Source organism: Cavia porcellus, unplaced genomic scaffold (assembly GCF_034190915.1).
Source record: "Cavia porcellus strain 051 isolate PalLab524CR breed Dunkin Hartley unplaced genomic scaffold, mCavPor4.1 scaffold_6, whole genome shotgun sequence".
Taxonomy (NCBI): domain Eukaryota; kingdom Metazoa; phylum Chordata; class Mammalia; order Rodentia; family Caviidae; genus Cavia; species Cavia porcellus.
In genome coordinates, this window is record NW_026947489.1 from 8,302,488 (window position 1) to 8,330,219 (window position 27,732).

At 42.8% G+C, this 27,732-nt stretch overlaps 1 protein-coding gene and 1 long non-coding RNA gene across 17 annotated transcripts in view; one reads left to right on the plus strand and one right to left on the minus strand.

The window, feature by feature from the left end:
- Tjp1 (tight junction protein 1) overlaps positions 1 to 27,732 on the minus strand; it is a 319,842-nt gene that overhangs the window by 206,465 nt on the left and 85,645 nt on the right. For 11 of the 15 annotated variants that reach the window (XM_063249899.1, XM_063249895.1, XM_063249893.1 and 8 more), the window contains one exon: positions 8,746 to 8,878. In XM_063249899.1, the coding sequence (XP_063105969.1) occupies positions 8,746 to 8,878 (133 nt within the window). Of the gene's footprint in view, positions 1 to 8,745; positions 8,879 to 20,065; positions 20,107 to 20,945; positions 21,134 to 27,732 lie in introns of those variants that run through there. The other 4 variants (XM_063249906.1, XM_063249904.1, XM_063249901.1 and 1 more) reach the window with 2 other exon arrangements.
- LOC134476356 (uncharacterized) overlaps positions 20,886 to 27,732 on the plus strand; it is a 78,298-nt gene continuing 71,451 nt past the window's right edge. For both annotated transcript variants that reach the window (XR_010047920.1, XR_010047921.1), the window contains exon 1: positions 20,886 to 21,022. This is a non-coding gene — a long non-coding RNA (uncharacterized LOC134476356). The remainder of the gene's footprint in view (positions 21,023 to 27,732) is intronic.

A 27,732-nucleotide genomic window follows, 5' to 3' on the forward strand; every position in this document is an offset into this window, starting at 1 on the left:
CACCCAGCTTTTTCTAGGGAAAATTTTGTCAGTCAGATTTTATTCACATCAAATGCTTATTGATCACAATTTCAGTCACTGTGAATTTTTTCTATTGGTTATTATTTTGTTGTTTGACTGGGTCCCCCTCAACAAATTCCATTATATTGGATCAAAATCTGAAGATTCTGAGTATCATAAAGACTTTATTCTTTTGTTGATCTGAATTCAAAATTAAGCCTTACTTATATGAAGTACTAGAAAATTTTGATTTTAATATTACCTGTCAGTATATCAAATCTGACATAAGCCAACTTAGATGATTTTGGTCTTGTTTTATTTAGTTTATTTCTCCAAGGAATATTTTTATAAGATACTATCCAGGACTGTCCTTCTTAACCCCAGTCCTTCTTCTTTTTTTTTTGGTAGCAGGAATCGAACTTGGGACCTTGCACTTGCCAGACAGGTGTTATCCCACTGAGCTATAGCTCCGGCCCCTAATCCTAGTCGTTCTATATACCTGTGACCCACACACTATGATAACCGAGGAGCATGCACCACCCTTCCTTACTGCTGAACAATTCTGTCTCATGTTCCACCTACAAGATGAAGGAAGCAAGGGCAAGCTCAAAATGCCCCCGGGACCGCGAGGTCTCAGCCCTAACACTGCGGCTAACCATCCAGAGAATGACAACACAATGCCCATGACACACGTATGCACTCAACGGAGAATTTGGGGTGGTAAGAACACTTATTCTAAGAACCATCAGCTGGTAATTCCTTTTGCTCACGTCCAAAAATAGGCCAAATCAGTACAAATCCAACACAAACTTAGCTAGAAGCAAAATCAAAATGAAATTGTAAATTTTCTTAAGTATTCTATTTGAGAAACATGAACTTCATCTACTCTCTGCACAAAAACCTGTCAGATCTCTCTAAGCCACACACGGGCACACGGAGAGCATGCAACTCAATGCCAAGGGTGCTGGGCAGTGGCAGCAGAGAAGTGTCCTATAGCGGGGGCACTGGTCACGCTGGCAAGGCGAAAAGTGATTGAGCAATAAATGTCTGAGGGCCGTGAAGCCAGAATTCTCATGATGGACAGGAAGGAAGGGACGCTAGCAAGAACTCTGAGGTGAGGACCTAAAGCTGAAGCATCAGTGAGGACTGACGCCTACCAGGTACACACACACACACACAGATACACATACACTTATAGACACAGCTGGTTATGCGTGCATAGGTGTTGCTACATTTGCTTATATTCACTCTCTACAGGGTCTGTTAAGGGGCCCTAAAAGCAAAGTGTAGCCAAGCAATGAACTCCAAGAAGCCTCTACTTGGTTTCTAAATACCAGCCGCCATTACAAGGAGCTAAGTTTTCTTGAAGCAATGACTTATTCTGGGATTAAGGCACCAAAGTATTGGGCTTGGAATGCATTATGCAGACAACAAGAAGAGTTCAAAAACTGAAAAGTCGGGTCAGAATGGCAGAGGAGCCAGGTGGAAGGAGCTCCCATTGCACAAGTCTGGGAAAATTTCAGCTTCAAAAGAAATAATAACAGCATCAGCTTATAACCCATGGACTAAAACAAAAATGCACAACTCTCTACTGATGTAAAGACACCAATGAATATAAGGAAATGGATAAGAGAAAGCATTTATTTACAGTAAAATGCCAAATTATAATGGCAGAAGGAATAAAAAGGGATAGAAACTAACAACTGGGCACCCAAGAGGTGCTTGACTTGGGTAGGAGTCATAAAATGAGGCTTAGAGATGATGAGAAATATTAGTGTACTCCTAAAACACCTGCCCCCAAACACTCATCAATTGCTACAAGAAAACTAGCAAGTTAAACATGAAGAAATCTGGTAGCCATGGCCTGAGCAGGCTATCAAGTCAGGCTGATCATGAGCAAACACTGGGAAGATGCAGGTGGGGGAGCCTTTAACACTGAGAGGAGCACAGACGGAAAAGCTGACCGCTGACGGTGGCTGAAGTTTTCAGAGCTCCTCAGCTAGCCTTCAGCAAAGCCACTTCCATCTCCCCATTCATTTAACATTTACAGCAGTGTGAGCCCTCTTACGCCTTTACCACACTACCAAGTATTACTGTAAAAAAAATCTAGCTTTACGGCACGCACTCTTATCTCTGGGATTGGCGAGGCACTATAAATTATAACACAACACTTGTCACGTAAGAGCCCCTGTGAGGCTGCATAATAAAAGACTTCTTAGATGAGGGCAAAAGGTGGGTAACAGCTTGCCCTGGAATGCCAAGTGTTTTTTTTTTAAACAAAAAAAGAATAAAAATGATAAGAATTTCAAAACAAAATAATAAAAGATTAACAGTGGTTAATATGTTGTGTATTATTATCTTCAAAGTACTTGCTCAGATTATAAGACCCAGGCATGAAAAATGATCAAACATTGAAAGCAAAGACCATTCATTTAGATGAACCAAGAGATCAGTAGTATAATTATCTTGAGTTCATATACTTTTCTGCTTTTTCTTCTTTCCTCATCCCAGTAGTCCTTTCCGTCTGAGCAGTCTCCTCCCCCCTCACTCTCACAATATCTATTATACACTGTGCATCTTATTTACTCTTTAGTTTCTTACACTAGGGAGACAATATGATGTTGACCCATGCAAGTCTGATTTATTTCACTTATGAGTATGGTCTCAAGTTGCATCCATTTACCTATAAAAGTCTCTATCCTTTATAGCTGAGCAGTCCACAGTATAAAAATACCACATCTTCTTTATCCATCCATAGTTGATGAGCATTTGGGTTGTTTCCAAGATTTAGCGATTACCAGTTGTGCTGCTATCAATGTGGGTGCCTGTATATCACTATGGTATGATGTTTTCAGTTCTTCTGTGAAAATACCCAGAATAGCTGGATTGAATGGGACCTCCCGGAATGTCAAGTTTTTACAGAGCTAACATCAGGCATTAAACCTTTTTGCATTCTGACCATCAGGCTATCTTCTTTTTCCTAAAATACGCTTTTGTGCCCTCTCCAACTACCACCCTCAGCATGTTATAAGCTTCCCAGTGGAATCTTCACAGAGAGGGGAGGAGACAGCCTGCATCCAGGAGAACGGAGCAGGGACCACCACCCTCCCCTAGCCCCGAAGAATGTGCCACCGCTGAGCTCCTGCTATGTGAGTGGCAGTTAAGTAAAAGTGCTCACTAATGGAGCAAGCTTGAGGCCATTCTCCCTCGCCTGCCACGGGGAACATTCTAACCATTTCAGAACGTGAAAGTCCCAGCCCCATGTGGAAACAGACGCTGCCCCAATCACCACCACTTCCCTTCCCACCGCAGCACTCTGTCTAATCATCTCTGCCAGATCCACCTCCCCCAGCATTACATTACCTTACACGTTCTCTGGATTTTCAGTTCCCACTATTTACTGGTTTCTAAGCTTTTCTTCTATTCAGCTGCCATGGTTAATGAAACAATCAATCAATCAAAAATCCATCAATAGGCTGGGGATATAGCTCAGTGGCACAGCACCTGCCTGGAAAGTGTGAGGTTGAGTTCACTCCTAGTAGAAAAAAAACTGCTCCCTACCCACGAGGAGCTGGAGTATATGACCCAACTCGGGAACAACCCTGCACTAAAAGCTGAGGGCGTGTGAAGGGACCCGCTGTGGTCCCGGGACCAGGGCCTACATTAGGAGGGAGAGAGAAAGGAAAGCTGTCCAGGTCACTAGAGCTCAGGAAACCTAAGGAGCACACGCCTGCAGGTTCGGCCCAAATCTTACAGTAGAGGAGGTCTTGAGAGGCAGGGAGATGGAGAAATTTTATCACCAACATCTCCAGTTACATTACACTTCCTATGAGCCTGCATGGAGAGTCCTCCTTGTTAGAAGAAGGAAGGATCGTTTAAAACGTGAAAAGGTGCTGAGCAGGGAAAAGCCAGAGAACTACTCTTCAGGCAGCAGTGGTCAGCACTTACTGGCCCCAAAGTGTGCTAATGTTATGTCCCAAATAATGTCTCATCACCCATTTCCCATCGTGACAAAAACTTCTCTAAAGACTTGAAATACAGGTCCTTTCTTCCAGTGGTTCTCAGTAATGACTGAATCTTTCTTTTACCCAAAGGTAAGGGAACATCACCATACTTTTTTTTGTCTTTGTGATACAGGGTATCTCCTCTATGGAGTTCAGGCCAGCCTTGAGCTCACTTTGTAGCCCAGGCTGGTGTCGAACTCACAATGATCCTCCTGCTTCAGCCTCCTGAGTGCTGGAATTACAGGCATGAGTCACCATGCCCAGCTCACCACACATTTTTAATTGGATCATTATTATTTTTTATTGCACACACAACTTTCTGTAGCATTTTTTCTGTCGCTAGAGAAATAAGTAGCATTCTAAGTTTATACATGTGAAACAGGAAATCAATTGCTGAAGTTCATATTCTAGAACAGCCTTTTCCGCATCCAATTGAATGAATGTTACTTAACTGGCTCTATGCTCCTCTTTTAGAGAGGACATTTGATCAATAAAAGATGTAAAATTTTAAGCAATCCATTGGATTCTTCAATTATTCCTTAAAATTCTTCAGCTACACTGAAAATCCAGGAGGGAGGAAGGGACAAGAAGTGAAAATGTAATTTGATCATTCAGACACCAAAGTGAAATACGACAGATAAGAATTCGAGCATCATCAACTAAATCTAAAGACAAATGACAATCTGTCTTTTTCATACTGTCAATATAATCATCTTTGGTATCCACACAGTACTGATTCTGGGACCAGTACCAGAATTTGCACATGCTAAAGCCCCCATATAAATGGCACAATATCTGTGTGGAACCCACACATGTCTTCCTGTACACTTAAAATCTAAACTCTCGGTTGCTTGTAACACCTAATGCAATGTAAGTGCTATTTAGATAGCTTTAATATCATCTTGTTTAGAGACTAACAGGAAAAAAGTCTGTACATGTTCAGTACAGATGCAAATTTTCAGAGTATTTCTGACCTACAGTGATTGAGAGGATGCTGAACCCACAGATTCAGAGGGACAACTGTGCATCACTGCATCACCCCAAGACCTGTCAACTGATTTCTATAGCATTTGTTGATTCAAATGTTGAAGAAAGGCTCAGGTCTTCTAAGCCAGACACGTACACAGAACAGACTTGTCCACCTCAGACTTGCTTAAAATTTTTTACCAAGTCTCTGGACACTGTCTCCAGGAGCCAGGGAGGAGGGAAGGATCTCATTTCCCTCCTCAGTAAATGAGGATGCCAATCAATTATGCTGCAGTGTTTACAAAACGAACTTAAATGCCTATCCTATTTACTCCCCACAGAGAAAGCTGAAATAATCACTTCTCCCCAGGAGAGAAATGGCACCAATCTGATGCCCAGGACTAAAGCCAGCAGTCTCAGCAGGAACCTGCGGATTCTTGGCCAAAAGCTGGGACCTTCAAACTACACAAGTTTATCTCTTGCCCATTTTGCCATGTTTTTCCAAAAGCAATAAAAGTTGCATTTTTTTAGACACATTTGGAAACACTTAGGGTAAAATGGAAAATCTAAACTATAAGTATTATTCTCCTGGTGATATGAATTTGGTATGAGCATATGACAGGAGATTATGAACTAAGTCTAAGTCTTTCTATTTTAGGGATCTTTGTTTATATTTATTTTGGCATTTTGAGACAGTCTCATTATGCAGTTTAGGCTTTGAACTCACTACAAAGCCGAGGCTGGCCTTGAACTTGCAGTGATCCTGCTGCCTCAGCCTCCTGAGGGCTGGGATTATAGGCAAGTGCCATCTCTATTTATTTTAGGGGTCATAGGAATCCATATGTTAAATATATATATATATATATATATATATATATTTTTTTTTTTTTTTTTTTTTTTTTTTTTTTTTTAATTTTTGGTCTTGAGAGAAGATCTCACTACACAATTCAGGCTGGCCTTGAGCTCATTTTGTACCCCAGGCTGGTCTCAAACTCACAACGTTCCCCTGCCTCAGCCTCCCAAGTGCTGGGATTACAGCTGTGTGCTACCACGCCCAATGCCCAGCTATTTTTATAAATCTTAAGAATGAATGCTACAACAGACTTTTTTGGGGTGGTGGTGGTGGGAACTAACAGGAATATTTACAGAAATTTGGGAGGCTTTTTCCTGAAAGAAAATAGGAATAGGGATTATCTATAATCACCTGCAATTGACCTATTAACAAGTATCAAATCAATTCTGTGCTTATTTTATACATTTTTCCAGTGCTAAGGGTAGAACCCAGGGCCTTGCACATGCAAGGCAACCACGCTACCACTGAGGTACACCCCAGCCCCCAACGCCTATGAAACCCTCTTCTAATCCATGTCCCGCCACCATTTTGACCTCCACCACTGCCTCCACCAGCTCCCCCGAGGCTCTTTTTTTTTAAAGAAAATAGTTTTGATTTATTATTTTTCTAAATTTATTACTTTTTAAAAAGTGAAACACATGCAAGGTAAAAATGTCTAACCATCTACAAGTGTTCCAAAGAGTAAGTGCTCAGAAGCATAAAATAAAAATTGCCATCCCTCCAGACATGACTGAGAAAACGCGATAAATGAATTCAAATTGCAAAACGCTCCAACTGACTGCAGTGATGAAACTTTCATCAAGACATTCCTGCTCCTGAACGAGAAATGGAGATGACACGGTGGCACTCACAGTCTTTCAACTAACTCTTAGAAATGGAAAATAAAAATTAAAAAAAGACAGAGTCTATGAAGCCAAGTGCCAACCCCAGGACACGCAGCCCCCTCAAAATACCTTTCTGTGAACCACAGCTTCTTTTTTAAAGTCGGTGTCAAAATGCCTTCCTTTCATGGATGCTAACTAAGACTTTTCACCTTTCAGAGAAAGTCAAAAGGGAAAGACTCAGACAGATTCTGCAGATGGCACCGCACCTGGGTGCTGTTGGCTTTTCTTTGTTTGCACTCAGCCAGATCATGGGAAAAGGCAAGAAAGATTTCAAATGATCGTTTATAATAAAAAAGATTGCACTATTTGCCAAGTTTTCTTATAGTTCAAGTATTCTCTTTGGGGAAATAAAGTGATCTTATACAAAACACGCGTTGCACATCCCTGATCTGAAAATGCCAAACATTCTGAGCATCGGTGTGCTGCCACAGTGGAAAACTGCACCTCAAATGCGACAGCCAGCAGGCACGACTCAGGTACTCTGGAAATCCTGTATAATGTTACTGAGAATTACGGGCCCCAACTGTGCCTATGAAATATAAATGGGCTTTGTGCTTCGACTCAGGTCCCGTCTCCGAGCTTTCCCACTGTAGATCTGCAATAGTCCCAGGGAGACACAGGTGGTCCTGGCCCAGGGCATTCTGGATAAAGGATAATCAATATGTAAAGGCTGTTCCTATCACGACCTAGAGAAATTTTAACCTGTTACCCCACCAGAAAGATTCTGTGAAGCAAGTAAAAATATTTTATGACATTTCAAATTAATTATCTAATTACGCATGAGAATTAAGCAGCAAAGAGAATTAGTAAGTTTATATTTCTGATGTACAACACGTTTTTATTAAAAATGAAAGCCACCGCTTTAGAGTATCTCTGACTACCTTCTGTATCCCTGTCTTTCAGCTGTCAGAGGAGACTCAGCAGCCTTTCAAGTGAATACTTTTACTCCTATTATACTTCAGGGAAGTGTTGTGATATATTCATCACTTTTGAGATTTGTGAAATTGCTTCTTCTCAGAAGTTACGGTAATTTCAGGGTCTGCTGTGGGGAAGTGACGAGTTGCCAGATCAGTGGCTAACACTGTGTATGACACCCATTGACTTCTCCACGGTTCACTGCCGTAAGTACAACTCAAAGATTTGTAAACAGCTGAAGCACTATGTTTGAATTAAATACTGTCTTTTCATAACTGTGTATCACAGACATAAAATGATGGTTATTTTCCTTGGGGAAAAAAAGGGCATCCCCATTTACTGGGCTTTTGTTTTCAATGTGGCATCGTTGTTTGAGACAACATTCAATGGTAATTTTTTATTCAGAATTTTTTAGAACTCATCGAAGAAAAACAAACACACAGTCTACCAAGCATCGTCTGCATCCATTAATTGTCAAAGAAATCTGATGATACCTAAATGTATGTAAAATTTAAAAGAATAGTCTAGTACACCTTTATGGCATTACTGTATCTCTTTTAGTAGAGCCTACAAGCATCAGTGCTTCCCCAAAGACATGAATGAATTTACCATGAAAACCTGTCATATATCCTGGAAAAAATAAGCATTAAAGCCAATCACTTAGAACAGAAAGGAAATACCATCATTAACCAAATTGAGACCCATCCTAATAATGTCAGACCATTTCCAGGCACCACCTGAAAGCTGAGTGTTGACATTTAGTCAGATACTCAAGACTCTACTTATATATATTAATGCCAATTTGTGATATATGAAGAAATTTATATTAATATTCTATTCAGCTTAATTCAATGTTTTGTGTAGAGTTCAGGAAGTATTTCTTTGTCTTCCCAGTAGAATCTTCATTATGATCCATTCATGATAAATCTATCACATGTATAGCAGTTAAGAAAGCACTCTGGTAACCTGTTAGATAAACCAGTTTTTTAAATTAAAAAATACTCATTACAAAGAAGCTTGTTGCACCTTTATGAAAATTTTACAAAATGAAAATATTCGTCCAATGTGAGAATCGTATCATACTTTCTTGCAAAATGAGAAAAGCGCCGATCTGTCCACTTACAGTGAGCTCACAGAAATCCATGCTGTCAAGGCTTTTGCTTCTGTGCAGTCTCCCTTTAATTCGTCTTAAAGAAGGTTTTCCTTGGCTGACACTAGAAGTAGCACCATTAGGATTTTCAGAGGACGGCGTTACCCTGCAAGAAGGGAAGAGAGGAATCAAAGAAGGCAGGTTTACTGGTGAACGTGTGTCTGGAGTTGGAGGTAAGCGTTTACTTGAGGGTAGCTTTTGAGACATCACACATTTCTTTTTCAACCAAAAACTAAGAGCCACGTTCTATCAAACACCATTTTCTAAATATTTCTCCCCAGCTGGCCACTTTAGAATTCTGCCTGACAGAAATCAAATACTGCAACCACAAGATTCACTAAAAGTCAGCTCTGCAACCATCAGAGAGGCGATTAAGACCTGACTGAGGTAACGGCTTCCTAGGTAATGAGCAGGCAGCTTCTTCCCTGGGGCAGCGGTTGGTTTGCCCTGCACTCCGGCCACTGCCTGGCGTGTCCAGCACCGGGGAGCTGTCACCATGTGCACCCACAAATCCTGTTCACTGTGCTTTTGCTAAGCATGAAATAAACTCTTGTGAATTTAAACATGACCATCAACAGTTTGTTACACACGATTAAGGAATCAAGAAAACACAGAAAAGAAAAACAGCAAATGAGTTGAGCCATCTAGACGGGATGCACACTGGAATGAACGTTCAGACACAAACACACACACCAACTGGCGCGAGGGTCTCTCTTTCTGGGTCACTGCTGGTCACAGCCTTACAACAGATGAGCTAGAGATACACTGGAAAGAGCCAGATACATACAGTTTTACTTAATAATATAGATGTTAAAAATTTTTAAACTTTTATTTTAAAGAGAATAAAACCAAGCAAAATAAAGCAGAATAAAATCAATGAAAACAAACCAATGTAAGCGACACATGACTTCAAAACAATAGGAAATCAACAATGATTACCATAATGCCTCTTCTTGTCTTCAAAATAGCTGCAGATACCTTCAGACATGGTACAACTCAAATAAAATGCAACAGAATAGAACCAATGTAAACAAAACAATGAATGCAATAAAAGACTTCAAGACAATAATGAATCCAAAATGGCTACCATAATATATCTTGCTATCTTTGAAATAACTGTTCCTGCCACTGGATATAACAAAATCAAACAAAACAGAGCAAAACCCAGCCCAACAAAACAATGAAAATGATACAGGACTTTAAAAACAAGATGATAGAGAATTAACAATGGCTACCATCACCTAGATCTTCCCTAGATGCCACACTGTGTACTGTTATCCTCTGAATAGATGATCAGACCACCACCCTAGACCTGATCAAAGTTCATTTCACCTGAATAGCTAACATCACAGCCTGTGTGTCTCCAGATCAGTTGGCGGGGGGGCGGGGGGTAAAGGGGGATGTTTGTCTCTTCTTGTTTCCCAGCCAGCACGCCAGAAGGGGATGGGGTCTGACTGTTCCCGCAGTGGCCTGTGCTTGGTGCTGATTCACAGGGATTAATAATGTAATGTGAAGCTCTCTCCATAATGCACTCTACACACAACTATTCTTGTTAATGGCTACACAGTGTTCCACAGCATAGATGCCATATAAATTACTCAACTACTCCCTTACTAATGGGCATTGTTTTCAAATGTCTACGTCAAACCATAACCATCCAAGACAGCATCCTTGATAAATCTGTGTACAAATGTATAACCTAGAAAAGAGTCCTAAGGGCAAGGGTAGGAACTTTGGTGACCATTACTCCTGATAAGTCTACTTCACTGGACTCAGAAGTGCCTAACAGATTGGTATAGCACACTTCTGAGTGCGCTGGGTGGGTCATGGAGGTGTGGCCTTGGGTACATTATATGGCCCTCTCTATGCCTCTCCTGGGCTGTTCCCCTGCTCTACTCCTGGGTCACTATAAACTAAGCTGCTTTGCTCCATCGTGCTCTCTCACCATCATGCTCCTGCCTTGGAGCCTGACAACACGGACTGAATCTCCCCAAACATGAGCTGAAGCAAATCTTTCGTCCTTTAAGTCATGGGCGTCAGCATTGTGCTCTGAAATGGGAACGCTGTCTACTATACCTTCCAAATCCTCATACATTTCCATGAGAGTGTAAGAGAATGTCCCACGGAAAATCCTTCACCTGACGATTTTACCATTCAGCCCCTCTGTATCCTTCACTGTATTCTTGTGTCGCTGAACTGCTGATTTAGGTCAAAAGGATTATTCAAGATTCCCATCACAAACATGGATCTGTCACCTGATCCTTATGAATCGATTCTTGCATTGTAGATTTCAAATTTTTTTATTGGCTGGATCAATGTTTGATTCATATCTTCTTAGGGTCTTAATATTTTATCATGCAGAAAGTCACTGTACCAATGACAGACTTTAGTTTAAATGTTATTTTGTCTGGTGATAATTTTACCCATCTACATGTTTACACAAAACTTTTCCTAGTTTGTCTTTTCATATGCTTGCATTTTCAGCCTTTCCAGATCGCTCCCTGCTTTTTAGCTGTGCCTTTTTAACTTTTGGCACGCATGCAGCTGGAGTGGTTTTTTCCCCCCAATCTGAGAGTAAACATCTTTTGAGATGAACTTAATCTCTCTGAATTTACCATGTTTACTAACATGTTTAGAATTCTCCCTGCCATCTCGTTTTGTGGCTTGTTTTTTTACTTACATGCTTTCTTCATTTTAAGTATTTATTTTTTGAGACAGGGTTTCAGTGTGTGTAGTTCGGGCTGGCTTTGAACTTGCAGCAATCTGCCTGCCTCAGCCTCCCAAGTGCTGGTAATACAGGTGTGCACCACCACACTCGACACTCACTTCTTTCTTTCTTTCTTTCTTTCTTTCTTTCTTTCTTTCTTCCTCTTTCTATCCTTCATTGGTTTTTTGCCTTATTAATAAGGGTGAGCTTGAGAACTTTTTTTCCCTTCCAATTAACATAAAAGCTACACATCTAACCAGGGCACCTCTAGCTAACTACATATACAGGTTAACATATACTATAAACACATATAAACATGTATACACATTTATACATGTACATACACACTCAATATGTGATATCCCTGGAGACTGGTTCTAGGACTCCCCCCAAGCATCAAAATCGGGGGATGTTCAAATGCATTATATAAGATGCTATAATATTTGTACAGAATCCACACAGAAGCTCTGCTACACTTTCAAATCATCTCTAGGTGACTTATGACACCTGATACAATGTAAATGTTGTGCAAATAGTTGTGACACAGTTGTTCAGGAAATAATGAAGGAAATTGTACACGTTCAAAACAGATGCAGTTTCCCCCAAATATTTATACCCAGTTGGTGAGATTTGCAAATGTGAAACCCAGAAATATGGAACGCAGCTTGTGTATATTTAAGTCTGTAATTCCCCATCAGTATCAAATTCCTCAGTACCCTCACCCCATCTTGAGCACAATATGGCATCAGCACGGCTTCCCTCCCCTCGCCCCAGCATCACCAAGAGCCCGCCGGTCTCCGAGAGTGTCTCCACGCTTCTAACTTCCTTCCCACCCCCTTGATCCCTTTGCTCTTCTGCCATTCGTTGGCTTCCACCTCCCGATGGCTTTCCTGGTTTGCCATCTTGCTAATTTGCCAATTCTCTTTTCTGTCAGTAAGTTTTAAATTTCTAAACTGTCTTACACTTCATTATTGCAATATGTTTTTTATCTTTCTGAATTTAATCCAATATTTTTCTATTTTCTCAGGGAATAATTCCTCTTTTCTAAAAAAATTGGTAAGTCACAGCTTCCTCCAGCTATTTGGTGATTTCTAGTATTTCTGTAGTGGAGAACATCTGTTTCCCTGCAGTGGTGTCTCCTGTGCCTAACTTCGCTGACTCTGGCAGCACAGACAGGACGTTCTACTGGGAGGAACCTCTCCTTGTGGGTTGTGGGGGCTCAGCAGCTACCTCAGGACCAGCATTCTCTGTCCCCAGCACCCACTTACTGCTTCAGCACGGAACAGCTGCCCCACTGTTCACCAACAGCTCAGACCAGGGCATCCTCTCCGCTCACCTGCCCAAACGCTCTGTCCTGCCCTCCCCTCCGGGCCACCAACCGTTGCACACAAGCTCCAGACAAGTCACAGGCTTTCCTCTCAGCAGGTCCCCCGGCTACGACGACACTTCTGGGGGTACCCACAAAAATGCTGGTCTACTTATTCAGACCACCATCAATTTGGTTGTGGTTCTTTAAATTAAATTTTATTTCATTGAATTTCCAGTGAATTTTCTTTTTAGTCCCGCTCTCAGAATACAGATTTAACAATGTCACTTTCATGGTTCTCGATAGAGAAAGAAACACAACATCTAACTCTGTTCTCTTCCCTGCCGGGCAAAGCTTTGCAGAAACAATGAGGAACTTTTTCAGGGGGAGACAACTTCTGACCACTGGAAAGGCAGAGATACTTTGGCCAAGGCCAAAACAGCACAGAAAATCAAGGAAAAATAAAAAACTTAAAAGCTTCTATAGGAAAGAAAACAAATAAAGAGGCAACCAACAGAACAGGGGAGAATATCCGTGCACCATACATCCAACAGGGAGTTCAGTCCAGAATATACAGAGATCTCCAAAATCTCAAGAGCAAGAGAAAGAAATAAGAAAGTTTAAAAATGGGCACCCAGGTAAGATGGTGCACATCTGTGGTCTCACTACTGAGGAGGCTCAGGCAGGAGGACTGCTGATTCCTGGAGCTCAGGACGAGCTGGGACAACACAGTGAGACCTCTACCTCAAAAAACAAAAAACAAAGCCTAAGTACACAAAATAAAATGGTAGGCATTTCTTAGAAGAAGCCATACTAATGACTAATAGGCACATGAAAAAAGTTCAACCCCACCATCAGAGAAATGCAAATCACAAGCAAACACAAAAAGATACCACCCAACAGCAATAAGAACTATCTTTAACAAGATCAAAGATAAGGTGGGGCTGTGAAGAAAAGAGAAGGCTTGTACCCTCTTGGTGGTGGGAATGTAAATTAGTACAACCACTATAGAAAGCAACGTGCACATTCTCTAAAAAATTAAAAATAGGCAGGCATGGGGGCACATGCCTGTAATCCCTCCTGTAATTCAGGAGGCTGAGGCAGAAAGATCAATGCAAAGTGAGTTCAAAGATAGCCTGAATTGCACAGTTCAGTTCAAAACAAAACAAACAAACAGAAAAATCCAATTAAAAACAGCACTACCATATGACCCAGCATCCTCACTACTGGGTATATTTAAAGGAAATGATTAGTGTGTCAGACACGGGTGTATGACCGTGCTCACTGCAGCACTAGTCACAAAAGCCAGGGATGGAAACAACATATGAATCCATCCACTAGGGAATGGGTAAAGAAAACGTGGTACACAGATACCACGGAGTGCTATGCAGCTATAGAAAAAGAATGGTATCTGTCATGTACAACAACATGGATCTAACTGGAAATCACTAAGTGCAATAAACCAGACACAACAAAGACAAACACTCCATGCTGTCTCTCACAGGTGCACTGAACAAAAGTTGACTGATCTCAGACAAATGATACCAGAATAGTGGTTGTCACAGCCTTGGGACAGCCGTAGGGAAGGGAAGTGCTAGGTTGCCGCTAGGACCATTATAGATATTAATAATGTCCTGTGCATTTCAACAGAGCCAAAGGATTTTTGAGCACTTTCATCATAAAGAAAAGATACACACTGGCAGACTCAGACGCATTTAAACTGGCTTAACATTACACAAGGAGACGCTATGGCACTCCCAGAAATAGGTATAATTTTAAGTTTGTTTATATCCATGAAAAAACAAATTCAATTTTAAAAGAAATTTAGTCAGGGCAACCCATGTGGGACTCCATCTGTCTCTCAGGATCTAGTTCTATTCCTTTTCCCACTAAATTTTCCTATTCTTTAAAAAAAAAGGGGGGGGGGAAACATTCAAAAGAGGACCTATTAGAAAGAAGGAATTATAAAACAATGGACAATGGCTTATTTATCTCACTTCTCCTCTGGCTTTGTATTGACAGTGTTGGTTGGATGGTATTTTATATTAATGCAAATATAATATCAACTTGTCTGACGAAGAAACCTGCCTAAGACTTTTCATACTGTTTCTCTCATCTGTCTTAGAAAGGCATCCCTCTTCTTCCCCTTTTTTTCAAACCTAGAAACCTAAAATCCAAAGCTTGCAAGAAGTGTTCTTTACTACCAAGCCAGACATGGTGGCACACACCCGTAACCCTGCACCTGCAAGGCTGAAGCAGGAAGATGGTGAGTTGGAATCCTGCCTGCGCGATTCAGCAAGATACTGACTCAAAAAAAAGGAGGCGGTTGGGGAGACAGGAACACCTGGTGCAAAGACTCTGGATTAAAAAAAAGAAGAATTTATATCCACCAAATCTTACAGAAATTTAGAAGAGTTAAACTCAATATTCATTCTTAGGGCTGGGGATTTTGCTCAGCGGCATAAGCGCCTGCCTTGCAAGCAGGCAGTCGTGTGTTCAATCCCTGCTACTGATAAAAACGAAAAAGACCAAAAATAAAACAAAACAAAACAAAACAAAAAAACCTCGATATTTATTCTTGTCCCCGACTGATGTGCTTTGAAATTTAGTTTTTATTTTCTTCCTTCTATTCTTTTTCTGCTTGAAATAAAATGGGTTTGGAAAAATCAAAAAGTAAACTCCATGTAATACTAAACTCAACAACAAGGTAAGGCGTAAGAAAGTCCTACGGGCCCACCCCCTTCTGCCAGCACCACACATCCTGCTCCCAGGACAAATGTGCTCTGCCAGCCTGGCCTGATTCAGGCCCCTGGGCACCCTCTCCATCTCCCTCCTCTTCACGGGTCCACCTCCATATCTGAGGGGAGGAAGCTGCAATCCCCCCAGGGCCTGAAGGTCCGTTACCTCCCTAATTCTGCATAGCTCCCTGGAGCCACCCTCACTTGGGTGATGGCTGGGACCTGCCCAGATTTTTCTCTTTTTTTTGGTACCAGGGATCCAACTTAGGACCTTGCATTTGCCAGGCTGGCGCTTATGCCACCGAGCAAGACCCACAGCTCCTGCTCAGATATTAATAACAACTCACTACACTGTTTATGCTGTTCTGTTGCCTCTGTCCACACTGCCCTTAGCCAGGACATCAGGAGAAAAGTAAATGCCAACCCTGTGGGAGATGTCATACTTATACTTCTGGCAAACTGTGGGCTCTGCCAGGATCATCCACACAGGCTGCTAAACCTATGACTCGGCCTAGCAAAGTCCTTTAAATTCAGCAAAAATCAAACATTTTATGCATCCAAAATACACGCTCAGCACAACACAACTGCTTGACACTGGTGACCCGTCCCTCCCAGACGCTCCCTGGGCTGGAATGCCCTGCCGCACCCCAGCCCTGCCTGCCTGCCTCCCAGGGAGAGGTTATACTCACCCTTCTGGTGCATAACTCAGACTCGGCTCACAGCCATTCCTGCCCACAGTCCACCCAGTACAAACAACTCTCAAACTCTTCTGCCTTCCCCATTTCAAATTTCCAGTGGAAAAGAACTCAGTTATAACAAAGAAATGGGCAAAAAACAAAAATGATGTAAAAATGAAGTGGATACTCAAGAACAAAGTTTTCCACAGAGTGACACCTTCTACAAGACATGAATGTTAAAATACCAGCAACCAACAGCCACAAGCAACTCCAGACAATGCTAATGAGTGACAGCAATGCATCCTTCTCCCAGAGCAGGGGAATTCTAACAAAGGTGTGCAACAGGCGCCTTAGGATAGATAGTGCTGAGAACAGCATCACAGCCACTCTACAAAGATACGAGATTCTTCTAAGGATACTTTCTCCATAAATGGCAGCAAGATGCTCATTTTTGTTTCTTGGTAGCAGACTGCAGAAACCTTAGCATTCACTTAATAGATAAATAGCAAATGAACTTTTAGTTATAAATAGTAATGTGGGTAATTAACTATAATTTTCTCATTAAAAAACTACAAGAGGACTTGGCTACTGGAACTGATCACATCTCTGCAGAAGGATCTCGGTGGCCCATGGTGAGCTATGGATCAGCCTTGGAGAAACAAAGTTCTTGGGGGATTTCTCAGTCACTCTGTACCTATGTCCCGCTGTTCTTTCTTCCTAGATTGTCATTTTCCTGCTCAGTTGTCCTTTGTTTGTTTTTTATCTTTTTGAGACAGGGTCTCACTATGCAATTCAGACCGGCCTTGGGCTCACTTTATAGTCCAGGATGGTCTCAGACTTGCAACAATCCTCTTGCCTCAGCCTCCCACGTGCTGGATCACAGGAGTGCACCGCCACATCTAGCCTCAGCTGTCCTTTTTAACCCAACAGCCAGCATAAGACCTGGTGTCTGTCTCTGGGCAGCTCAATGACCTCATTAGTGCAAGTGGGAGATTACAGCATCTATCTCCTAGGTTAAATGACAGGATGCTTACACTGGGTCTACAAGTAATAGCTTAATAGAAAGACAGCTCGTGCTATTTTCAGAATGTGATTGCTAGATGACTACTGACATGAGCACATCAGTATTGAATGATTTTCCATAATCACCTACTCACATAACCAGGGAAAAATTTTAGAAGTAGGAAAAACTAAAATGACAACCCTTCTTCTCCCTTAGATCAGTGTACACACTCCTGAAAGCTTTTGATGCAAAAATTAAGACTATTGGCAACAACATAACTATTATGAAAAGATTTGTACATTTCACATAAAATAAGAGTAGTTATTATTTGGGCCTCAACTTTGCCGAAGAGCAGAGTGAACGTCACCTGATTTAGAACAAGGGTCGTTGCAGGTGTAATTAAGTTAAAGTCTTGAGAGCATCCTGGATTACCCAGGTGTGCCCTCAACTGGATGATGACAAGGGTCCATGTGAGAGACAGAAGAGAAATCAGACACAGAGGGAGAGGCCGAGTGAAGATGGAGGCGGAGGATGGGACCACCAAGAATGCCTGGAACCACCAGAAACAGGAAGAGGCAAAGAAGCAGCTCCCCGAGAGTCTCTGAGGGAGAGAGGCCCTGCCAGCACCTTGGTGGTGAACTTCCGGCTCCCAGAACTGTGAAAAATCAAAGTCACTAAGTCTAGTGGGCCTAGGAAAGACAGCGCCTACGGCTTCTTTCCATCGTTGGCCATTACGGGGAAGCCAGCAGTTGGCACAATCTCACTCCCATCTGGGTGGAGGAAATAAGCTTTCATCTAGGTTCCTAAACCCTAACGATTCAGAACCAAATACCCAAACACTCCTGCTTTCTATTTCTAGGCGACAAAGAATAGGGAAAAGAACAGGGCTCTTATAGGTTCCATCAATGCAGGTCAGTTTTTCTGCTTCAGGTTCCTCCTAAAAATAATATTCCTTAATGGACCTGAAAAGCTGATCAGGGAAACGGTACTGTATGAGGGAAAGCTGATGGGCACAAATGCAAAACTACGTCAAAGTGTGTGAGCAGAACACAGCCCCTTTGCACCTCACCCTTTATCCGGGACAGACTCTGTAGGCACACAGCTTTTCACTGCAGCTCTAATAATTTAAAAAGAAAAACAGAGCTTTTCATCCTCACACAAATCTTTATATACGCCACGGCCAGCTTCCATAGCATGACTGCAAAAACTGTGTACATGGCCGGATGCTGGTGCATTCCAGGGTGCAACAGGCACTGGTGATGTGTGCTAGGGATCCCCCTCCACTCTGGACTGGGGACCCCCACCCTCTGATCTGCTAGGCCCTGGGTACAGACCCTGGTATCTTACGTGCTCCACGTGCACCTGTTACAACACTGCCGGAGTGAAACACTGTCTAGAAAACAATTTCTGAGGAAATAAAAGATAAATGAACTGGGAAGCACAAGAGTCTCTAACTTTTTAAAAAACGTTTCCTAACTTTCTTAGAAAGGATTATACATCTGTGTCAAAAAGTACCACGCACACAGGAGAGTTTTTATGGAGCATGTGCTTCTCTTTGCCACCATTAAAAAGCAACCACTGCAAATCTGTGTGGAGTAGCGTCAAGGATTTAGACCAGGGGCACAGCACCTGCCTGGCAAACGTAAGACCCGGGTTCGATTCCCGGCACCAAAAAACAAGAAACCAATTTGTATGGAATCTAAGGTGATGGAAAAGTTTCACCAATTCTACTAGCCTTTTGCAGGCCATCTCTTAGTAAAAACGGTTTTTAATCCCTGGCCCTACCGCATTTCCTGCCTCCAGTGTGAACTGCTGTAACACCAGCATAACCTGGATTTTATTTCCTTTCTTCACACATTCTGTCTTTGGGGAATGCATTTCAGAAGCTCCAAAACATAATAAAGAATACACCTATTTCCTATACTTGTAATCAAATGTGTGTTTATACTCAAGAGCTCCTCAAGTATTATCCCCACGTCTTTTTAAATTGAGCATTAAGAAAACAGATTTCCTTAAGGTCCCTTCCCAGCCATGCATGATTAAGAACTCAATTATCCATTTACTCAACAAATATTGACTGAGAAGCTATTCTGTACCAAATACCAGTCGGAGGGGATTTAGTAATGGACCAAACAGACAAAATTCTTCCTGTGTGCACCTCGCAATCTGTGCACACAGGAAGGCAATGCATGCACACGAAAAACAGGTGAAACGGACGGTGCTAGATATGAACAAGTGCACAGAAGAGGTGCAGGGCAAAGCAGCAGCACCGGAGTCTCCCCCCCACTGAGCGCCATCAGCCTGGAGGTCATGGCCGAGTATTACTGCTCCTTTCATAACTGTGACCTGTCCTTCATTTATGTGCTACCTACAGCTACCTCTACTATTACAATTATTATTTTGTGGCGATGAGGACTGAACCCAGGTCCTTACACAGGACAGGCGCGTGCTCTACCACTGAACGACATCCCAACTACCCATCTTAATTCAACTGCTGCTAACTTTTACCAGTCTAGTCCTCTACCCACTGTTCCTCACTGTTCCAAATTAAAATGCCTTTTGCGGAATAAATCCCTTCTTTTGTTTTTCACAAGTGGGGGCACACAGGGAGTAAAACACTAACATTTTCCAAGCATCTGCTCAACCAGCTGTAGTACTAGGTACCTCCTTTTCGCTATCAGAATTATCTGGAATCAACCCAGGAAGCAGACAGCAAGATTCTCAGTTTACATTGAAAGAAACAGATACTCTAGCAACGTGCTAAGGTCACACAGCAAGTGGCACGTCTGAAATGCGAGGTTTGTCGCCCGTATGGGCGGTCTCATCTTCCAAACTCACTACTACGGGCATTCTTTTACACACCTTTTTGTTGGCTGGTCAATCTTCATGGACCTTGGGTCATTCTTTTCCGTTGTTCTCTACAACAGAAAGTACTATCTCCAAATACACAAAAGCAGCCTCATTTCCTTTACAACCTTAGGATTGAATTAGACCATGTTCAACGGGACCGAATAAAAAATTTACAAAGACCATAAATTTTAAAAGTAAGATGACCACTGACTATAACGGTCGATCGCTGGCCTCTTTTTCTGGTACTCACATTCCCTTTGCTTATTTCTCTCGTAGAAGAACATTAAGCCTAAATCTCAAGCCAATGGAATAACATGTAGGTGGCCAGGGGATTCTGCATGGAATATTTAGAGGCTAATAACATGCAATTTGCAATCTGTTAGGTGGTCAACTATGCAAACCAGATCTGGGTAACTTTCAGACATCTTTAAGGCTTGCTTTTCCCATCACCTTAATAACAGTTTCCAGGTCGAAGGCACCGGAAAGCATGCAGATAAAATACCAGACCCTGACAATGCAGTTCTGACCTCACAACTTCACTCCCCCGGCCGCCTGCCGTGGGAGCGGCTCAGATTTTACTATGCACCCTCCGCAGAGGGATGTTTGAGAAATGCGTAACGGAAAACGCAGATGCAGGATCCGAAACCGGTCACTGTCCCCCAAGAGCCTGGCACGTATTCCGGGGGGGGGGGGCAGCCCGGGCCCGCCGGGCGCTCGCAGGACGGACCCCGCGGCGGGAGGCCGGAGCCCGGAGCCCGGAGCCGGAGCCCGGGCCGGGGTCGCCGCGGGCCGCCGAAGGGGCAGGGGGCGCCCGGCCGGCCGGCCCGGAAGTGCGCGCAGCGCCCCCACCCGGCCCCGCGCGCCCCGGCCCGCGCCCGGCCCGCGCGCTCACCACAGCTTCCTCTTGAGCGGCAGGAGGCTGCCGCGGTTGGAGGGGGTGACGCCGATGGCCATCTGCAGCACCGTCAGGTATTTCTGGTACTTCATCTTGTCCCCGCCCCGCTCGCGGGCAGGGCCCCGCCGCCGCCGCCGCCGCCGCAGACACAGCCCCTGCAGGCGCCGCATAGATCAGCCCTGGGCCATGCGCCGCCGCCGCCGCAGCCGCTCCAGCCCGCCGCTCCCGCCGCCGCCGCCGCCGTGCGTGGCCGCCGCTCCCGCTCCCGCTCCCGCCGCCGCGCGCACCGCCGTCCGCACCCGCGCCGCCCGGGGACCCGCCGCGCACACCCGCCGCCCAGGGCTGCTGCCCGCGCGGTCCCCACGCCTGGCCTGGCGGGGCTTCAGCCGCAGGAGCGGCCTTTAAGCAGCTCGCAGTCACCTCCCAGGCTCTGTGCGCGCTTCACGGTTTTGCATTTCCACAGGAGACATTGCACAGCTATTATGGACCCTGATGTGTTGGGCGATTTTAGATTTGCATCATAGACATTTCGTACTTGTTATAGATACTACCCTAATGAGTTGGACGAACATATAAAGGATACTGCATATTGACTATAGATACCACCCTAACACGTTTGCAATTTTACATTATGCATTACAGACGTTGCATATTTGTTATAGGTATAGCCTGACACGTTGGATGATTTGACATTCATATGTAACAGACGTTGCATATTTGTTACAGATACTACCCTAACGTATTGGAATACTTTACCTATATATATATATATATATATATATATATACACAACATTAGACATTGCATTTCCTCACTGGCGTGGTAGTTCTGGACGGTGCAAATAGAAACATGCAAAAGTACCTCAATAATCACTGAGAAAAATTAACATTGTTTAATGACCTTTAAAAATTTCATCAGTATCTTCAAGACTCTTAACATAGTTACAAACGTATAGGGGAATGAAAAATATAACAATAACTAATATGTTGAAACACCACAATTAAAAGCCTTCCAAACATTGAGAATTAAAAGGTTTCTCTGTGAATTCTCACGAGTAATCTGTCCTAGGATAACCATTACACACCAGCCAAGTGTTTTTTCTGTGTCTTGACAAAGCGTCACATTTAGGTTACTCTCCGCAATTCTATCCGTTGTGCTGCTTATGTCATGCGAAGTCTCCGGGAGGTCCTTTCATGTCATTTGTAATGTTGACCTCTTTTCTCTGCTCTGCAGCTTTGTTTTTGGTCACAACCATGTTCCTCATCTCAGTCCACATCCGGAAGTTCTGGCTGCATTGTCTAGAACCTCAACAAATTCAGCATTCTCACAGCTGCCTAGTTCTGTACTTCTGTTACGGCTTAGATCTCAAAAGTTCTCAAAAGTTCTCCTCAGTATGGAAGACGACTGGATTGTGGGGCATCGTATTCATCGGTTAATTAATGTGGGGCACTAATCCACACCAACCCACTCCTGAATCCATAGCTGAATCCCACCCCACCCCTCCACCCTCACCTCCTGGCAGCCGCGGATTGAGCCCTTTTCCTCTGCCATGCCCTACACCGTACCATTTCTACCTTGGAGCCAGCTGAGTGTGAGCTAAACCGTGAGCCCAAATAATCCTCTCCTCCTGGAAGTTGTGGATACTCATTCACATTCCATTCTAATTCACTCCCACCCCAGCCTTGTTTTTTTTCTTTTGCTGCACTTTCATCTTTGTTGACCGATTTACTCTTTCATTACACATTCTTGTACAGTGATGAGTAGATTTATCACTGAGAGAAAAAGAAGCAGCACAACTGCACACTTTGCTGTTAGTGCCTAAGCTGAATAACCGGGCAAGTCTATCACCTGGTATCTTACATAACGGAGTTAGTGCCCTGTATGGGTACCAGTACATGCCTTTGCTCATAGCTAACATACATCCTGTGGGCACTGAAATTTGAACCATCTTCTTGGGGAACGGATGTAAGTTTTTTTTTTCTTTTTCCTTTTTATTGGTACTGGGGATTGAACTCATGACTGCCTGCTTGCAAGGCAAGCGCTTACGCCGCTGAGCTAAATCCCCAGCCCCAAACTGGTGTAAGTTTAAAAGAATATAGCAGCTGATATCAGGCATGTCTGAATGTGCACGTCAAAGACTGACTCCGTGTGTCTGCATGTGCTATGTAGAATGACTACATGAAAACTACCAGTAACAAGTACTTGTATACTCACCAGGCAGAATTATCAAATGTCAACTGTCTTTCCTCACAGTGCATCCAACCAGTACCTCTATGTAAACAGTTAATTTTCAGATTAACTAGTATATAAGATTGGAGCAAAATAATCTTGCTCTGGTTTGGGTTCCCAGCATTATTTCCTGGTCCTTTCGGTGGGGAAGCAGACCTAAAGCTCTTCTACTTGTGCTTAGCAGGAAGTTTTAGCTCTCACAGTGAGGTACTGGCACATCTTTGCTGCTCGGAAGATCTGCCACACACTGTAGAGGCCCTTACAGTAGTACTTATAAGAACACCAGGGCCTGGCCTTTCCCAGTGACCATTTCTTTTGCATGCTTGGCCTTTGGTGTCATCTTTTTATATTGTTGGTAAGATACTAGATGATGATACTGCATTGTATGCAAGGATTTTCAGGACTGGAGGCTGAGGAACCCATTCAGAACAATGAGATGAAACAATCAGGGTGAACCACTTTGTGAGTGGTGGGAAACGTACTTTTCTATAAAAGGGAGAACTCTAACAATAACAAAAAATGATCAAAACCAGCCTTATTAGAGCTCCAAAGATTAGCCCAACCCCTGTGCCTTACGCCCACAATTCAAAAGGGAGACGTTTCTTTAGGCTTATGTTTTTAGTACATGGTTAGCTGGCTCCAAGGCAGAAACTACCAGAAATAGAAGGGAGGAAGCTGGAACAGGACGACACCCTTCCAGGTCATAGGCCCCAAAGATGATCACCTCCAACCAGGTCCTGTCTCCAAACAGGAAGTCAGTATAGAGACCCATGGCCCAGTCACCTTCCACACATGAAAAGTGGGGGGGGGGGGATATTTTGGGATCTAAACTATAACAGCTTGTAACCATCTAAAGAGTACTGAATCTCCAGGAAAAGTAGTAAATCTTGGTGAGAACAGTGAACTTTATGGCATTTTGGTGTGCCCAGTCTCTAACTTCATAACCTTGTAATCCAATAGACCCACCACTACAGTGGCTTTGAAAACCAGCAGACTGCCTACCACTGAAGGGCAAAGAATGGGTTTAGATGACCCCAAAGCTTCATCTCCAGAAAAGTCATTATTTGAGCTGTCTGGTAGCACCTTGGAAAGTCCCACTTTCAGGGCACGTCTTTATCTGACCTGGCTCAGGGCTCACTTTGTGAAAGCAGCCTTCACTCTAGGGCACTTGCTGTTGCAGTAGCTTAGCATCATGTCCTCCTGGGCGGTGGAATCAACCGTCAAGAGGGTAATGGAAAGATTGGAAAAGTGGAAAATGTAAGTCACAGAATTCTTCAAAATCTCTGACCTAGTCCTAGGAATCCAGATCTCTGCACACACGCAGGACTGGGCACATGCTTAGGAAACACGTAACTTCTACCTTGTCCATAATTATATGTAATTAAATTAAATGTACTAAACACTCCAAAAGACAGAATTAGGGCTGAGTGAAAGGTGCACATCTGCAAACCCAACACCGGGGCAGGCCGAAGGAGGAGGATTGAGAGTTTGAGCCTGACCTGGGCAACTTAAGCAACTTAGTGAGACTCCACCTCCAAATAAGAAAACAAAAAGACTGGGGATGTAGCTGAGTACAAAAGCCCTGTGTTCAATCCTCAATATGACAAAAATATAAATAATCAAAAAAGACAGAGATTGGTGGAATTGATACAAAACTAGGATCCTACCATACGCTGTTCATAAAAGACACATTAAAGGTACAAGTAAGTGAAAAGGAAAAGAAAGACATTTTATGTATGAAAAGTACAAAGCAGAGCTGGAGGGAGATATCAGGTTAAAAAAAAGACTTTCAAAAAAATCGTTACTAGACTGAAAGTACTTTATAACAAAAGTACCATCTATTAAGAACATAATGACTAGTACATATATGCACATGACAGCTAAGGCCAAAAATACGTGAACTAAAGTGAAAGAATTGGGGGACTTTTGTTTGTTTTGTTTTTTGAGTCAGGTCTCACTCTAATTCATGCTGGCCTTTGACTCACTGGGTAGCTCAGGCTGGCCTTGAACTCTCTATGATCCTCTTGCCTCGGCCTCCCAAGTGCTGGAATTACAGGCATGTGCCACCATGCCCAGCCCTGAAAGAACGGAAGAGAGAAAAAGAGACAGTTCAACAGTGAACCCCTTTCCACAATGTATAAAACAAGAGAAAAGATCAAGGAGACATGAATACTATGAATTGAACAGACCAACCTGTCTCTAGAACATTCCATCCAACAGCATATTACTCGTTCTTCTCAAATACACATGGAACCTCCCTCAGAATAGATCATATGTGAGGTCACAAAACAAGTTCTCTGTATGACTTCCAATTGAAATCATAGAGTATGTTGTCCATCCATAATGGAATTAAACTAGAATTCAATAATGGAAGGAAATTTGAGAAACTCAGGACTATGTAGAAGTTTAACAGAAAGTCCTAAGCAACCAAGAGAACAAAACAGAAATCAAGGTTGCAAATTAGATTCCTGGTTTAAAAAAGAAAGAAAGAAAGAAAGAAAGAAAGAAAAAAGAAACCAATAAACTTTTTTTAAAAAAAGGATAAATGAGAAAAAATATTATATAAAACCTGGATATGGCTATGACATCCAATAAATATTTGTTGAATTTATACAGATATTTATAGTGGTCAATGCAATATTGAAGAACATGAAAAATCTCATTTATAGTCTTCAAATTTTTTGCCTTAAATAATTAGAACAAAAATAGACTAAATCTGAAGCAAGGAAAGAGAAAAAATAATAAAAATTAAAATAAAATTAAGAAGAGAAAAATAATAGAGATGCTCAACGGAATAAAAAATTGATCCTCAGAAGATATTAATCAAAATGGCAAACCTTTAGCTAGACTCACAGAGAAAAAGAGAGAGAAGAGTCAAGTTACAAATTTGGAGTGAAAGGGGACATGGCTAACAGCTTTGCAGAAATAAAAGTGATTATAAGAAAGTTATATATCAACAAATGACCTAGATGAATTTGAAAAAAAATGACTTAAACCAAACTTTTGTAATAGACCCACAAAGAAACATAATTTGGATAGAACTATAACAAACAAAAAGATATCATTGGCAATAAAAAGCAAACCCCAGATTTTCCCACCAAGAAAAGGAGCTCAGTTTTGCTGGCTGCTTCATGTCCAGGCCGAGAAGAACACTGCTGCATGGTAAGAACTCACTAAGCCTTTGGTGGAGCTGAGTGAGGGCTCGAACACCAAGCGGAGACCTCGGACTTCACACACAGCATTCTGCTCACCTATTTTCCATACTGCATACGTAAATTACAGATGGAAAGTGGACATCATTTTACAGAGCAGAAGAAATGAAAGCGTGCTGTTCACAGAAGCAGCTAGTGCTTCAGAGGAAATGAGGGAGACAATCCAAGCGGAGGTCTTTGCAGCCTGCCTACAACAGGCAGAATGCCCAGGGTTACAGCAGCCAAAGTTGCTGCCCACCTTCCTTTAAGGTGGACTTTCTTTTTTTTTCTTTTGAGACAGGGTCTCGCTATGCAGTTCAGGCTGACCTTGGGCTCACTTTGTAGCCCAGGCTGATCTCAAACTTGCCATGATCTGCCTGCCTCAGCCTCCCGAGTGCTGGGATTACAGGAGTGCACCACCACGCCTGGCTTTGGTAAGGTGGACTTTCTAAGTTATTTTTATTTCATTAGTAATGTTTGCAGTTCGTGCAGTTCACAGCTGTCTTGGGGGTACGGTTACCTGTATGTATTACTGCTTGTTCTTCAAATCCCTTTCCTCCTTCCTCTCCCTGCCCCTCCGCAGGCTCCTCCACCCTCTTTTGCATGCTTGTTGACATTGTGTGTCTGAGCTCGGGTGATGGCACACAGTGTTTACATTAATCTCGGGGTTGTTGGCTCCTGCCCGCGGTGCATCTTTACTCCTCTCATTTCCGCTCCGCCTCTTCCTCACCCTTCACCTCTGTTCCCTTGGACCACGTGCCTACTGAAGAGACCGCTTCTTGTCCCTTTCTCCCTCCTCTAGCACTGTTCTAGTTTTGTGCTTTGTCTCATTCAGATGAGAGGTATCGTGTGGCTTTAAACTCGTGTGTCTGTTTCTTTCACTTAACGTTATATTTTCCAAGTGCATCCATTTTCCTACAAATGTCTCAAATGTGTCATTTTTGGACTACCACCCCTAGTAAGAAGCGCGTGTTATTGTTACATCTGTCAGTGCATGTCTGTCTGTCTGTCTATCTTGCAGTGCTGGGAATGGAACTCAGGGTCTTGAGTGCAGCAGGCACTCTACCTTCAGCTCCAAGAAGTATATTTGAAACATTGCTCCAGTTCACACACACACACACACACACACACACACGCACACGCACACGCACACACGCACACACACACACACACAACTGAAGCACAGAGTCCTGCAGACCACATTGTACCTTGCTATGTGGGTTGAACTTTTCTGTTTTCTTCTATTTCATCTTTGAAGTGTTAATCACAATCGTCCAGTGTAATAGATGGCAACTGTGGAGAGGTAAATATTATAAGATCTAACACATCCGAAAAGTCAGATTACTCCTACCTTGGTTCATTAT